At 34.8% G+C, this 17,697-nt stretch overlaps 1 protein-coding gene across 2 annotated transcripts in view; it reads right to left on the minus strand.

Moving 5' to 3' along the window:
* Positions 1-17,697, minus strand: part of LOC150108836 (putative receptor-type tyrosine-protein phosphatase mosPTP-1) — a 902,991-nt gene that overhangs the window by 194,944 nt on the left and 690,350 nt on the right. For both annotated transcript variants that reach the window (XR_016549344.1, XM_090403658.1), the window contains exon 12: positions 16,754-16,833. Coding sequence is in view for 1 of the 2 variants with exons in the window: in XM_090403658.1 (XP_090259784.1) it covers positions 16,754-16,833 (80 nt within the window). In the remaining variant the exon portion in view is untranslated. The remainder of the gene's footprint in view (positions 1-16,753; positions 16,834-17,697) is intronic.

Genomic DNA, 17,697 nt, shown 5'->3' on the forward strand with positions numbered 1-17,697 from the left:
CACAGATACAGGCTGTCTGGCCAGATGACAAACACATCATCCACACAGCATGCCCAAAAGAAGGTTGAGGTTGTAGAGAATAGAGAGTTTTCAAGATGCTCTAAGTAGAAATTGGCAAGTGCAGGTGACAAGAAGCTTCCCATAGCAGCTCCTTCGATCTATTTGTAGAATTTGTTTCCGCAGGTAAAATAGCCTGAGTGCATAACAAAGTCAAACAGTTTGACTATGTCTGAGGGAACTCTTCTGATAACAGTTGGACAGTGTCAGCAAGAGGTACAGTGATAAATAAGGAATGAATGTAAGAAGCAAGATTCAGCCCATTATCCATCTCAAAAAATAAGCATCTTCAAGTCCTTACCCAATAGAGCACATGTATCTGCTCCAATTTCCAAACTAGAACTGAACACCATCCAGTACATCATATTATAGAAGGGCTTCACCTCAAGGAAGTTTAACCACATCCTGGACATATACAGGCCTGATCCCCAGAACCCTGGTTATCATCTACAAAAGATAAAGTGCCCGATCCCTCTCTGATATTTACCAGGTTCAGCGTGAGTGTCTAATGACTTTATCATAAGTTTATATACACTCAAATACACACTTCCATATTTTCACATCATCTTCCCTTTACATATTAGGCCCAATGACCTGTCATAGCCATGTAATTTGGAAGTATTTTTTGGCAAATGCTACTTTCTGATAAATTAACACAATCGTTATCTACACGCATGCACATGTGAGTGTGACATAATCAGAAGTGATGTTATCAATTGGCTTCCATTATGATGCGTTTCATGTTTTAAGGTCCAAGTTATCAGAATTTTTCTTGCAGGAGGAAAAATAAACAATAGCAGCAAATGTTCTTATGTACAGTCACACAAAACAGAAATAAAATATATACTTCAAATGTAGAATATTTCAGAATAAAATGCCAGGACAGCTTAAAAAGATTAACTTACAATGTAATCCCATCAGTTATTTCTATACCAATTTTAAAACAAGTCCTTTTCAACTACATCTCACATACAAAATTTTAGGTACAATAACTGGTTATTCAAATATTGACTATTCAATGATGAACGTTAAGAAGACTTTATTTCTAATGCTGTGTTGTTTTGATAGTTGCCAAAAGCGATATGTGGTTTTCCTATATTCAGTCAACTATGAAAGTTCGTTCATATTTCATATCATATCGTTGAGGAACAAAGCAAGTTAACTTTAGCAAAAATACATCTATTCCTTGCTTTAGAAAAAGAATTTTACAATTGTTTCTTTTTATTTTTCATCTATCTTTCCTTTCATCATATCTGAACATATCACACTTTGTATGTATAATGAGAATGCATAGTATGATGACATGATAGTTTAGTGACTGAACTTTAGTGAATGCATAGTGACTGAGATAGTTTCTTATGTCAGTGCAAACAGCTAGAGAAAGTAGTTTACTCATGGTAGATGAAGTACATTTATCACTGATAATCAAGATTAAGATTTTTCATTAACTTGATTTATTTTGGAACATAACTACAAGTACTTTTAAGTTCTAAGCAAATATGCTATGCAGATTTCTCTTGAACTAAAGCTTGAACTGATTTTTCCATCTGTTTCCCATCAATACTTCTTAACTATTAGGTGTGGATAGCCTTAGTGGCCTCACTAGTTTTTGCTAATAAATATAAATACTTCTGCTTCACATGCTTTACATAACAAGAAACAGACATCATTCTGAAAAGCAAGTTTAATAATATACAGCATAGCATTCTTTATAGTTTCCATAATCCAAATTAATAATTAATGATAAAATTTGTTTATAAACATATGATGTAAAGATGTTTAGATGGGTACTATGAAAGTTCTAATCCAATCACGAAATTCAACCTTCTAACCAGACTTGAGATATACTGTAGTCATTGTAAAATGTTTATACTTCCATATTTGAGCATTTCAGGTCAAATTATCATTAACTCTGATGGATATCTCTGATCCTGATCCATCAAGATGAGCAAGATGGGCAAGAAATCAGAGTTTGGCTGCTCTGTGTGCATTGAACAAATGAAGATAGACAGATGATGGTGTATGAGACTTCTGTAGTTGGCAAAATGAAAGGTTGTGGAATGGGTTGCAAGCTTGCCATGGATATGTTTGGTGCAGGTAATTTGTCAGCACTCATGCCAATAGCCGTCACAGCCTCTTTAACACGCCTGCTAAAAGAGTGGATGGCAGTCTGGCATGCGTGATGTAGAAAAAAAGAGACTAGTCCATGTAGCAAGATCTGGAATGGACTTTATTTTTAGGGCATAATTAAGGAAATATATTTTTCATCTAAGTGATAGCTAGGGTTCATTTGATTCAACATAAAGGCTTTGAACGGGAGGGAGATGTGTGAAAAAGCACTGGTAGCTTATCGGATACCTTAATGATAGACCGGGTCCAACCACCGGAGATGCTCTCCTTTGCAGAACTATAAACCTGGGACCCCATAATCAAGCTTTGAATGTACATGTGCACAATAAATGTGGAGGAAGGAACATCAATCAGCACCCCATTCAGTAGAGGATACAGTGCAAAAGATGTTCAATGCTTTTTGCACTTATCCCAAATATGATGAATGCGTGTGTTTCTATTAAAGATGAGCCCCAGAAACTTGGCCTCTGGAACTACAGGGATACTAGCTTGTCCCATTCTTAAATCTAGATCAGGTGGAGAGTGCACTTCTGGCAGAAGTGTACACAGATGTTTTTTTCAGCAGACAACCTGAACTCATGAACAGACATGATCGATTGCCTGTTGAAGTTGTCTTTCAATGACTCGCATACTGCAGGAGTGATGGTAAATTGTGAAATCATCGACATAAAGACAATTGCCTACATATATCCCCTCAGACCAAGAGCAAACAAGTCCTTTAATATGCCATTTCTCCAGGCTGTGTCACAGGCCTTCCTATGTTGAAGAACACTGAAACCACATGTTCTCGTTTCAGGAAAGCATCTCTTATACATGTTTCTAAGCAAAACATGTCTGAAAAGAAGTTTGTTGCTTTCTAAGTACCAGAGAAGCCTTGCATTTATCATTTTTTCCAAGACCTCAGAAAGACAGCTAGTCAGAGCAATGGGACGATAATTGTTGGTCTGAACTGGATACTTGCCTGGCTTTGGGATAGCAATGACAATCAACTTATGCAAAGAGTATGGAAACTCTTTCTCTGAACTCATGCCTAAATAGCCGAAATGTTTCACTTGTTCTACTGGTTTTCCATTCAGGATAAAGCTAATTGTCAATGTTTCTACCTTCAATGTCCTTGTCCTTTTATTGCTGATTCAATATCCTTCACATATGGAAATGTTTCTTTAATTATACAACAGGTAGGGTTTACCTGGCATGCTCTGCAGAGCTGGAGAAATCTAATTCTATTGATATATTTGGCAATTTAACTATTTACTTCACACAGATGTTGCACCTCCTGAAAACCAGCTTTCCATAAAGCTGAGGTCTGTTTATTCCCAGTGTGGGAAGTAATTCTGTTTAGCACTTGTCTCTGAACCCAAACCACACTAGAACATCAGTCGAAATTATATCATACTGCTCACGATTTCATGTCTGCATTGTTAATCTTGCTGTTGTATATGTATGCTTATAATTCTGTTTCATTTTTCATACTGAAAATTCTAGAAATTAAAGTTGTTTTAACCTTCCTACCGGCCAGGACATCTATAGACGTCCAGCTAAATATGGATATGATTCAGCCCACCTGTTGAAAGAACCTGGATAAGAAGTGCAATTTGACTGTCATGTCCATTAGAAAGTGTGATAAACCCTCACACTGAAGAGAACGGTTAATCGGATTATCTCGCGTTCGTAGCTGCAGTTGCCTATAACAAGAAACGCACTTCCTTTTTCCATGCAGGGTAACTGGATTTTAGTTATATAGGATAGAATAAAATAGAGAAATTATTTATATTTTTGTTTTCTCTTTTTATTGTACAATACAATTTTAATATCTAGACAAAATAAAGATCTTGTATAATTTCTTCACTTAAATATTGCCTTACCTTGGAGAACCAATTTAATTTTTTATTTTTTTTTTGCACTAATTTTTTTTCTAATCGCTTACTAGTCAAAAGATTTTTCTTTGTTCTCGAAGAAATTAATTCACGATAATTATTTGAAATATTCTTTTTAAAAAAAGAAAAGAAAACCGGCTGCCGACGTTCCAGTTTATATTATTTTTATTTTTATACAAAACCATCGAAATCGAATAATACTTCACAGATTTCCTTTAGGACACGCTGGAGCAACTTTGCTTTATAGAGAATAACATGAAATTATTTAATCAAATTACTAAATTTTTTCTTCATGTTGTATAGTAATTTACTGTTCTTTGTACTTTCACAATCTTGGTTTCCTTGTATAATTGGTCATTACAAAATGAAATTAACAGTTATGATTAATATTTATATTTTCTGCATAATTCAGATATTTTATTCTCCAATTTTTAAAGTAAGTGATACATTTGCTTATTTTTATCATTCAAAATATGTATATCAAATGTGAAATTTCATTTCCTTTCACAATAGAATTGAACTTTATTTCGCCTCTGATAGTTTACCCCCCCCCCCCAGTTGCATTATTATCACACCTGAAAACTGTTATGAAACATAGGTACAGTTTTTATTTAATTCGTTATTTTTCTCTAGTAATTGTTCCACATAACTTTAATTTTTCAATACTGAAACTATGTGGTGATTATTATAATTAACAAATTATAAATCAGAATTATTTCCTGATTATTATAAATCAGGAAATTATGTGATATTTGGATATAGGCGAAATTAATATTTAAAATCACTGTCATCCTTCAAATGCAATATCAGAATAAAGTGAAAAACCAAACAAGAAATTTCTGCCTGTAAAATATTCAGATATTGCTTGAGGATCTTTAGTGTGCTGCATGTTCTATTGTTCTGTTTCTCAGTGGGGGATGTTAGTAATCTCCATTAGCTTTGAGCTGGGCAGAAATGAATTACTGGGCAGAAAAGAATAATTAGTAAGTATATTCAAGACACAATTCATTTACAAGATGGCAAGCAGCAGCAGCAGTAGCAGTGACACTCATGGTAAGAAAAGAAACCTTCGTGGGATGCAGAAAAGTTGGAGCCTTCGCCTTTCGAGCAGCTCTTGTTCTACCGATGAGGAGAGAAATCTTTCTAGCTCTGAAGATAATGATTCTGCCTGTACTTTAGATATGTCTTCGTGCAGAAAATGGGTGATCGCCACTGAACGTACACCAGCTTGTCCACGGTTTCCTTTCATAGGTAAGCCAGGAATTACTGAAGACTTTGACTCCAGTAATATTTTAAGCTCTTTCTGTCTATTTTTAGATGATGATATTCTTTCCTTCATAGTGGAACAGACTAACCTTTATGCTTGCCAACAACATCAGCAAGTTGAGTACAGTCCGCAATCTTGCAGTAAACTTTGGAGCCCAATAGATATCAACATGCTCCTTACATTTATAGCACTCTTGATTGTGCAAGGTATCGTGAAAAAGCCCGCTCTCGAAATGTATTGATCTACAGACTGGATTCTGAACACGCCAATGTTTCGTGATGTTATGACTGAAAAACAATTCAGTCTTATCATGAAGTATTTGCATTTTCAGAATAATGAGGAATACGATCAGGCAACACATCCTTGCCCAGTCCTCAACAAAATTTATGATTTTCTGATGAAAATCTGTCAGAAATGTAGATCACTGTACATTTATTTATCCATTGTAATGCAGTAACCTTTCCCCAATAAAGGGTCTAGTAATGCAGTTACTAGACCCTTTATTGGGGAAAGGTTACTGCATTACAATGGATAATTACTATATGTGTCCTGAACTCGCTGATTTGCTTTTACAGCATTGTACAGATAGTTATGTTACTGTAAATGCAAAAAGGCGAGATATGCCTCCAGATCTGGCTTCAGGAAAGCTATCGAAGGGGGAAATCCGAGCTTATCAGCGAGGGAAAGTCTTTGCACTACGTTGGAAAGACAAAAGAGATGTTTTTCTGCTGTCTTCCCTGCACAATCCATCAACGGAATCCGTGGAGAAGCATGGTTTGAAGAAAGAAAAACCCACTGCTGTGTGTGCATACAATGACACTATGGGTGGAGTCGACAGGGCGATCAGAAGCTATCATTCTACTCTGTAATGAGGAAACAGCATAAAAAATATTACAAAAAAGTGTTTGGACATGTATTGGATTTTGTTATTTGGAACAGTTTCCTCCTGCACAAGAAAAAAATGTTTGTCTACCATAACATATCTAGAATACAGAATAGAAATTGCGAAAGCATTGCTGCATGCACATGCACCTTCTTCAGCAAGCAGAAAAACAGGAAATCCTGCCAGACATCTGACATTGAACGCTGCTAACTCCAACCATTATCCCGAAAATCTACCACCAACGGCTAATAAAAAAAAACCTGCACGCAAATGCTATGTATGTAATAAAAAAAATATCAGAAAGGAACCAAAAATCTGGTGCCCTGAGTGTAAAACTGCTTTGTGTGTTTACCCTTGCTTCAAGATGTTCCACACTGTTCAAGAATTTTAAATTCTGAACAGTATGAAATAAAGAATGTTTGTTTTCAAGGCCATCAAAACAGTCCTTTTCAGGACTACAAATATTGATAGAGGGATACCTGAATGTACTGTTTCTTTTTTCATCTTGAAGGCTAATTTTTAAGTTCTTCTTAAGACACAGAATGATATTTTCGAAGGAATAAAATATAAGAGGAATTGGAATACTCTTTCCAGTTCCTCTGGAACTGGAAAGAGTATTCCAGGTAAAGTATTTCACCAAAACAATAAAAAATAATGAAATAAAATCTACCCTATATATATATATATATATATATATATATATATGTAATACATTTATTTTTTTAACTTGGGGATATTGTATATTAGGATAACCAAGTTATTTTATAAACTTGGTTATAAATTTCAAAATAACCGGAAGGCGAGATATGCCTCCAGATCTGGCTTCAGGAAAGCTATCAAAGGGGGAAATCCGAGCTTATCAGTGAGGGAAAGTCGTTATTTTATAAACTTGGTAAAAATAACCAAGTTTATAAAATAACTTGGTTATCCTAATATATATATATATATATATATATATATATATATATATATATATATATATATATATAATGATGATAAGCCTTTTTATGTCATGTTTTTCAAAACGTTTTGAAAGTCAGGGGCTACCCTGAGTGTCGAGTCTTCAAAATTCGAGACATCAGAATTCAGGGGCGGAACCCCCTTTCGAGTTATCACAATTGAAGGAGAACTGGCCTACCATACCGGAACACAGGGGGTTGGGCATACCCCCCTAGTTAATAAATGAAATATATAAATAATAACGGGAACATTTTCACCTTGCCAACACTCAACATTGTGATGTGGGTTCCAAATTTCTTGTTTTGGAGATATATATATTACAAAGTTTTGTAATAAAAATTTCTGCTACAATGGAGTTTGGCAGAATCAACAATATTATTACTACCTTATTTCTGTTTCTCGTGTGGGAGAAAAACAGTAAAATGTCACTCTTATAATTATATGAGATGTTATAATGGCAAAAATATTAAGAAAAAAGTCATTTGAACTTCCTCTTCAAAACACAAAGAAAGAACATTGTAAATTCAGCCAGTGGAAAAGAAAATACTACATATTTTTCTTCTGTTATCTGATTTTTTTTTCTTGTAGTACAAAGAAGAAATCACTGCATAAACATGAAGTCTGCAGAAGGGAAAAAATCTGGAAATTGGTTACATTATAACGAATAGAGAAATCATGTCAGAAAAATTATTCACGTATGATTCTAATCTCAGCAGACATAACATTTTCTTCTAGATTAGATATCTAAAGTAACTGAACCTTTGCTACTATTTTACACTAAAATGAATGGGAATGTTCCCCAAGTGATTTATGTTTGTAACAGCTGTCTTGCAAACAATTTATGAAATAAATTATCTGAAATATCCGCAGATTGATTAGGTATATACCCCCCCCCCCCAAAAAAAAAAGAAGATTATGAAATGCATATGCACCTTTTCTTTGAAAATAATTCAAATCCTCTTTTTCAAGATAATTGTATGATTTAATTTCTAATTTTTGATAATAAAAGTGAAACTGATCATTATAAATTAAGCAATTATTTGGGCATAAATAATGTATAAGGATGTAAACGAAATGTCAGTATTTCTGTTAGGAAATAGATAATCAACAATCAAAAAGGAAACAAGACATTCTTGACATATTCTGCACTACTGCCTGAGGCACTTTAGTGTTCTCCCCTTTCTTCTCAATAGCACTGAGAGTAATAAGCCTTCAACTTTTCCTCCAGTTAAGAGGATATTACCAAGTATTTATAAGACGTAATATTTAGATTTTTTTTTAAAGAAAAACAAACAGAAATAATACTACTGAACTTTCTTTTGTGTGGTATGCATATAAACAATTTTGCATGGTGAAAATATAGCATATTATTTCTAAAATTTCACAAAATTTCAGCAGACAGTAGAACAGCTGGTTTTAGATTGCAAATAAATAGAACAGAATTAGAAGCCTCACGATACAATCTGATTGCCATATATCTTTTGTCAAAATGGTAAAATGAAGTAATTGATTTTGAATGCTGTCTAGAAAATCTTTCAAACCTGTATAGAAATTTAGAGTAGTTATGCAATTGAGTTCCAGGAGAGGATAAGGAGGGGGGGGGGGGAGAAGCATTAGAAAATCTTCAAAATGAGCAAAAATTTTAAATCATTCCGTATATGATATTTTTCACATTAAATTTTCAACATATCCATGAGGTTAGGCTAGATATTATCGTAATATGCATAATACAAATAAATAAATAAATGACGAAGGCAAAGAATCACTGCTAAAATATCATTGGATATAAATTTTTGATACTAAAAAGACACAATCAGAAACCGAGTAAAGCAATTTTGCATTTTAACATTTTTTTTAAATTTTGTCTTTATTCAAAAAATCGTTTCTAAATCTGAAATGTGATGATCCATATAATGCCATTTGGCTAGAAACGAAAGCAAAAGGACATATTTATTTCAATAAATATTATTTAAAAATATAAATATTTGACATAATATTTTCAAAGCAAACATTTGAAAATTCGAAAAAAAATTATTCAATTATTATACGTAAAGTGAAAGAACAACCAGTGCAACTCTTCCGGTGCACTGATTCATAGAATAAAATACACCAAAGTTACTATCACTGAACAGATTCATTGCAAAAGCTGATCAGTGGTCATTTCAGGATTGATTTTTTTCGCATATGTGAAATTCGTTTCAATTTTTGGGAAGAGACACAATAAATCATTTTAGAGGCAAGAAAGGTCAAATCACTTAGTAAATGAAATTCTAAGCAACACAATAGACGTACAGACAGGGGGAGGGGACACAAAGGTCACTCAGCAACAGATAATCCACTAATGGCTATAGAATAGCCATAACGAGATTAACGGTGGAGGAAGGTAATGGCATGATAAAAGGCAGAATACCGATGAAGTTTTGATCCATGAAAAAAGCTAGGGAGTGTTGACTATTTCATCCACACCGGCCGGTTGGGAGGTTAACAAAAGCAACTATTAATTCCTCTTTGAGTGATATTATTTATTAATTAACAATCAATAATTAATTACAATAATTGCTTAATTATTGTAATATGACATTTCTATTATAAACACATCACATGTTATTTCTCTAGCATATGATGAAGAAAGTGGCATGATCTCTGGAAAAAAATAAAGAGTTCTGGACCAATATAAAGAGTTCTGGTGTGTACATTGAATAATTAAGGCATAAAGACTTAACAGAAGGACATATTAATGATTTTACCATCAAGAGCCAGTAAACAATCTGTGATTCAAGTTAATAATTTTAGTGGCTTCCCCATGGAAATCTAGAAGGAAAACTGAAGTGTAAAGCAAGATGATCAGGAGCTAACTGGGACCAGGAGACTCAATCTTTCACGCACATACCCACAACCATAATCATTGCTATATAAGTGGGTGGTTTGAAAAGTTCTCAGCCTTGACCATAAATGGCAACACTATCAGCAAGTTTTTTTTTTCTTTTTTCCCTAAGTTGGTACATCTCTCATAAGTATCCATGTGAAATTGTTTGTTTTATACAGCTGTCTGAAACAAAAGCGTTGTCTGTATCCCTTGAAATGGATAAAATTGAGTATCATGTGGTTATAAAATTGTTTGTAAAATTAACGCCAAAAGAAATTCATTCGAAGTTCATAACACGTTATGGGCATTATTCTCCTTCATTTTCGACAATTAAGAAATGGACTGCCAAGTTAATCGCTGCAGTACCAGCCTTTAAGATGATCCACATGAAGGACGTCCAAAAAGAAGTGTAACAACACCAGAAATCAATGATCAGTGCACAATATGGTAGTGGATGACCGGCGAATCGAAGCGTGTGAAATTGCTGAGACTATAGACATTTCAAAAGAATGTGCAGGATATATTTTGCATGAAGAATTGCAAATGAAAAAGCTTTACGCAAGAAGGTGCTGCGCTGATCAAAAACGCACTCGCATGAAAATCTCTGAACAGTGCTTGGAGTATTTTATTAAGAATAAAATGATTTTGTGTGTCGATTTATTACTATGGATGAGACTTGGACTAGCCATTACCCACCAGAATCCAAACAGCAGTCAAAACAGTGGACAGAAACCAGTTGTTCAGTGTCAAAGAAGAAAAGGTCATGGCCTCGGTGTTTTGGGATGCTAAAGGCATTTTGTTCATTAATTATCTTGAATAGGGTAAAACAATAACTGTGGAATATTATTCTGACCTTTTAACCAGACTAAATGAAAAAAATTTGTGAGAAAAGATCCAGTTTGCAGAAGAAAAAAAAATCATCAGGACAATGCGCCTCCCCACAAATGTGTTTTGGCAATGGGAAAATTAAGGGATCTGCACTATGAATTGTTGGAACATCCACTATATTCCCCAAGATTTGGCTTCCTCTGACTTCTATCTCTTCCCAGAACTAAAACTCTTCCTCACTGGTCAGTGTTTTTCTTCGAATCAAGAGGTGATTGCAGTGTAGAGGAGTATTTTGCAGATCTTACTGAGAACCACTACAGGGATCGGATAATAGCGCTGGAAGAAATGTATTAGTCTTAAGGGAAATTATGTTGAAAAATAAAAACAATTTTAAAATTATAAATTCATTTTTTTCATTGTTAGGCTGAGAACTTTTCATACCACTCACGTATGTGTGTGTGTGTGCGTGCTGCAAGTAGTTTTAAACGGTTCATTTTGCTAGTGATTTTACAACTTCTCGCATGGTGGGCTGATAATATTAAAAAAATAAAAAAATAAATGGATAACTTCCTCTCTTCTCCACAGTCTTAGTCACTCTTCCTATTGTTGCTCCTCTCATATCTTTTCAACATCTGCTCCATTCTCACATCTTTCACTTATCTACCACTGGCACTCTCCAACTACCAATTACTTCTCTAAATGTCCTATCTCACTCTGCAAATCTCAATTTATTCCTCAATCTTTTTAGTTTTCTAATATCCTCACTTGTGTTCATATCTTTCGTAATAGCTGATTAACAAATCTTGAAGTGCAGTCTCATAACAATGCATATTATAATATTTAATTAATATTAATCTCTCTCTTTTGTATGATATAAACCCTAGATCAAAAATGATATTAAAGCAACTGATATAACCACAAGAAAGAACATACAACAATATAAGTCATCTTCATAACTCTGCTACCAGCTGTTATAACCACTTTCTTGTGGTTATAACAGCTGATTTAATATCATTTTTGTTCTAGTTTTTTAGCAAACTTTCCAGACACACCTCACATGCAACATTCATGCCACTATCAACCTTCTTTCACCAGATCATACACCTGCTTTTTCATAAGTTTCCTAAGATCACTCACTGCTCTTTCACATCATCTCTCTTCATTATCAAACAAGTACTCATTCTTCTTGTTACATTCTCACTACTCTCACCCATTGGTATAATATTGCCAATCAACTCTGCATTCAAGTCATATTTTGCACACACCATCCTTCTATCTCTGAAAAACCATAACTTATCCACTTATATTTTTCTTTTCTAAATAACTTATGGAATTGAAACAACGTAGATCTGAATATAAATTAAATTATATTTTAATAGATATTTCCAATATTTCGGCAATGTCACATTGCCATTTTCTAAAGGAACTTACAAAAAGGCAGGTGCACACAAGGCAATAACAATACAGTAACTGAGAATGAAGATTTGAAGCTATCGTTCTCCTAGAAGTCCTGATGGTGCCCTCTGGCGGGCTAAGTAGGCGTTCTTGGCCGTTGGGCTGAAGGTCTGCTGATGTATGCCTCCCAAATTTGGGGCAGTCGCATACAACCAAATTTGTTGAGGTTTGGAGAGTTTCTTAGGGCAGAGGCTGATTCCATAAATAATCTTTCGAATTTATATTTGCTCCGGTGTATAATTGTTGCTTTCTTCCACCGTATTCTGTGGCGAGTATCCAGAGCATGGTCTGCAAGACCAGAATGGCTATACTTGTAAAACCGGATGTAGTCCTTGTGTTCAGAAATTCTGATATTCGCTGTCCTGCCTGTTTGGCCAAAGTACGACAGTTTACAACTGCAAGGGACCTGGTATACACCAGGTAGGTCTAGGGGAAGTGGTTGGTCTTTGGTAGAACGGATAAGGGATGCCAATTTTCTGTAAGGCCTGTAACAGGAGGTGAGGTCATGTTTTTTTAGAATTTTGGTAATTTTTTCTGAGGTGCCTCGGATGTAGGGAATGGTGATGGATTTAGAGTAATCTTTTTGTGGAGGGGGGAGGGGGGGCTGTGGTTTGTAGGTTTTAATATTTTTTGGATTTTTTAGGGGGGGTAGCCATTGGCTGAGAAAGTGTTGAGGATGTGATTTAGTTCAGTGTTAAGGGCTATGTCGTTAGAACAGATTAGTTTAGCCCTGTTGTATAGTGTTTTTACCACTCCATATTGTTGTGAGGGGGGGGGATTGTTGGTGGATGTATCTGCCTGTATGGGTGGGTTTTCTGTAAACTGAGAAAACCAAAGTTCCATCAGGCTGGCAGGTGACTAGTGTGTCTAGGAAAGGGAGGCAGTTGTTTTCCTCTTTTTCCAGGGTGAACTTGATTCTGGCGTGTTGGTAGTAAAACAACCAACACGCCAGAATCAAGGAAAACAACTGCCTCCCTTTCCTAGACACACTAGTCACCCGCCAGCCTGATGGAACTTTGGTTTTCTCAGTTTACAGAAAACCCACCCATACAGGCAGATACATCCACCAACAATCCCCCCCCCCCTCACAACAATATGGAGTGGTAAAAACACTATACAACAGGGCTAAACTAATCTGTTCTAACGACATAGCCCTTAACACTGAACTAAATCACATCCTCAACACTTTCTCAGCCAATGGCTACCCCCCCTAAAAAATCCAAAAAATATTAAAACCTACAAACCACAGCCCCCCCCTCCCCCCTCCACAAAAAGATTACTCTAAATCCATCACCATTCCCTACATCCGAGGCACCTCAGAAAAAATTACCAAAATTCTAAAAAAACATGACCTCACCTCCTGTTACAGGCCTTACAGAAAATTGGCATCCCTTATCCGTTCTACCAAAGACCAACCACTTCCCCTAGACCTACCTGGTGTATACCAGGTCCCTTGCAGTTGTAAACTGTCGTACTTTGGCCAAACAGGCAGGACAGCGAATATCAGAATTTCTGAACACAAGGACTACATCCGGTTTTACAAGTATAGCCATTCTGGTCTTGCAGACCATGCTCTGGATACTCGCCACAGAATACGGTGGAAGAAAGCAACAATTATACACCGGAGCAAATATAAATTCGAAAGATTATTTATGGAATCAGCCTCTGCCCTAAGAAACTCTCCAAACCTCAACAAATTTGGTTGTATGCGACTGCCCCAAATTTGGGAGGCATACATCAGCAGACCTTCAGCCCAACGGCCAAGAACGCCTACTTAGCCCGCCAGAGGGCACCATCAGGACTTCTAGGAGAACGATAGCTTCAAATCTTCATTCTCAGTTACTGTATTGTTATTGCCTTGTGTGCACCTGCCTTTTTGTAAGTTCCTTTAGAAAATGGCAATGTGACATTGCCGAAATATCGGAAATATCTATTAAAATATAATTTAATTTATATTCGGATCTACGTTGTTTCAATTCCCTAAGTTATTTAGAAATGCATAACCAACGTATAAGCCTTTCTACGAGAATTATCCACTTATAATCCACTGAGTACATGTAGCACATCTCACATTTAACAAAACAACTAAAAAAATTTAATTTATAAGTAAACAAAGCAACTGCCATATTGTTTTTGATATCCATTAGTATATGTCACTCTAAGTCAGTGTTTCCCAAAGTGTGGTACATGTACCACACTTTGGGAAATGTGTTTTAATGTGTATTTTTTTAATGTGTACCACACATTAGAAAATATGGATTAAATTTTAATTACTTTTTCCTTGTCATTTATCTGTAACAATGAAGAAAGTTAAAGTTCTATACAAAACGTGCGTCTTGGCACATATAGACTAAAAATTTAAATCCAAATAGTTCGAACCACATTGTTAGAAGCTTTTTGCTAAATTTTGGAATAGTTTGTATCTTAAATTGTAAGTCATCAGCAATGTTTCCCCATGTATGTATGCATATATACATGTTTAGTCATGTTTGTCACAAGTTGTGACTGATGTACCAGTGTGCATGAATAATTCTCTAACTTTTTTTTAAGAAGTTGTGCTGTTAGTGATTAATAAATCTTGAAGTGCAGTCTCATAACAATGCATATTAAAATGTTTAATTAATATCTCTGTTTTGTATCCTCAAACCATTTAATATGGATTAAAAAAGTGATGACTGAATTGCATAACAGAATAGAGTGAATGAAATAAAATCAAAATGTTTGTGATAACCAAGAAAAAACACACAGATGCATCCAGATCAAATATTTGTAACAAAAGTAATGAGTGTGAAGCAATCATTTATTATAATGCAAACATTAAAAAAAATAAATACTTTATAATTATTCGTGTTTGAATGAAAAATTATTTTAACTTCTCCCAATCTGCCCGAGAACTGGTATTAATTTTAAAAGAACATGCAAGAACCGAAAGTTTGGAAAACCTGCTCTAAGTTTAAAGAAAACTGAAACAAACAAGCACACAAATTGCAAATACCACTACAAGCACAGAACTTCATCAAATTTCACAAATAAAAATATTAAAAAAAAAAACAGTTAATGAACGAAAAACACTTATCTAAACCCACAGCCCTCTTGCTCACATCTTTCTGCAAAGTATTCTCTCTCTCATCAATCTTTTCTCTGTACTGCTGGAAATGTTATATGCCCTGTCTCATAAGATTTTTATAATACCAATTTCTTGTGACAGATGGTTGTGGAATGTTGCATGGAAGTATCATCCATGTGTGCAGCATTGGTTTTTTTTGTAGACTGAATAGCTAAGTTTATTCTGTTCAAATGCCTCCAGGAAAGTGTCTTAAAATAAAGGCAGGGATCTCTTGTTTTTAATTTGATAGTGAACTATATGAGAGAGGATGAATGCTGCCAAGATGACCCAATTCCTGCCACTGTTTTACTGAGCTAGGCTATATAATGAATATATCAACATAGCATATACCCAATGTTCAGATTGTAATTTGTGATCCTCCAGGGCCTGCTTTTCAAACAATTGCCCAAAACCATTCGGTTAAAAGTAGACATAGTGATGAGTCCACCGCTAGGCCTTCTTTTTTGTTTGCAGAATGCATCTTGGAATTGAAAGAACATGTCATTGGTGCGCTATTCATATAACATCACAGTATCTGGTGAAAACATATCTTGTAATAGTCTAATGGTTTCTGTTTGAGGTACACTGGTAAACAGTTTGTGTCCAGGCTTGCTAGTGGATCAGGGTTTCTATTATACCCCCCCAACCCAAATGAAGTATGCAGTGTTCTTTAATAGGTGTCTGTCAGGCACATAAGTGAGGCTACCAACCGTGTGAGATACTCAGAAGAGAGTGGAATATTTGGCATCCACAGTAGCAAATGCATCTCTTGCTTGTGTATCTTTGGAGCTCTGTAAAATCTGGGAAAGAACTAGCTAGTGGATGTCTAGAAGACAAACAATTAGTTTTCATTTTAAAAATTTTTATGGAATTTACAACTGTGTTAAAAAATTTTTTATTATCCCGACGTTTCGATCTTCACATCAAGATCATCATCTGGAGCGTACATAAGTATACAGAACAAGCTGAGTTACATAGTTACATCATTAACTGTAAGCTAGAGAAACAATGATTTGATCACATGTTATTCTACTGGCGTGACCTCTGGTGAATAATTAAAAATAAAATAAAATAAAACTTTTTTTTTTTTTTTAAAAACTCTTTTTTTTCTCAACACTCTTTTCTAAAAAAAAAAGTTTTTTTAGAAAGGAAAGGAAAACAATTAGTATTTTCAGGCCAGTATTGTTTAATCCTGCTCAACATACATAATCATTCCAAAATAGTCTATATCAGATGTAAACTTTAAACATAAATTGCATGCATGTCATATATCATTTAAAAAGCAAAAAAAAAAGGAATTCATAAACATAGCACAGACTCTTACCAAACGTTTCTGACATTTCTGGAGTTGGTCGCTTACAGGGCGGGTCATCAAGATAATAGTATGCTGCCTGAAAATACTTCCTGCGATATAAATTAGATTTCTTAAATAATTATCATAAAAGAGAAAAATTAATAATATACATCAATATAAGAAAAATTATTTTTAAAAGAAACCCTTTTAAAAATTATTTCTTTAATAGTTTAACTTACATTTTATGCTAATAAACAACTTAAAAATAATAACTAACAAAAAAGATAATGATGTCTCACAATGAGCTGAAGTGTTTCTTTTTAAATGCACAACTCCTATGTTAATTTTATTATCTGAATAGAATATAGCAATTCTTGGCTTTAACACACAGAAGGTGAACAGCTTGGTTGGAATGATCAAACTTTCTATGACAGGTTTTTCTGTTCTGTGGGAATTCAACTAATACTTCTCACAATCAGAGGACAGTCAAATATTCTTTACTCAATGGAATACTTTAGTAGCATACAAAACTTAAAACTGTACTCAAACAAGTTCTTGATTATAAAGAAAAATTATTTACAAAACAAATACAGTCATACCCCAACTTACGCGAATCCGGAGTTACGCAGTTTCTTATATGCACGTATTCCCATCCCGCTTCACCACTAGTCGTATCTTTCAGGCGCCGGCTGCATTCGCCAGTGTCGTACATGCTGTGAACAAGCACTGATGTGTTTCGCGCGGTCTCCATTCCTACACGATTTTTATAGTCTACAAACCTCGCGATTGTTTAATGTTATGTTCTTGATAAAAATTTTATCACATAAAAAATAATAATGTCATCCGAAAGAAGCAAGTCCGATTCTTCTACTGCTAGCAAGAAAAGAAAAACATTGACTTTGGAAACAAAACTCAACATTATTAAGGATTTTGAAGGCGGAATGAAAATTTGTGAGCTAGCAAAGAAGTTCGAT

Source organism: Typopeltis vanoorti, chromosome 2 (assembly GCF_054136105.1).
Source record: "Typopeltis vanoorti isolate ZY-2024b chromosome 2, IOZ_Tvanoo_1.0, whole genome shotgun sequence".
NCBI classification, from domain to species: Eukaryota; Metazoa; Arthropoda; class Arachnida; order Uropygi; family Thelyphonidae; genus Typopeltis; species Typopeltis vanoorti.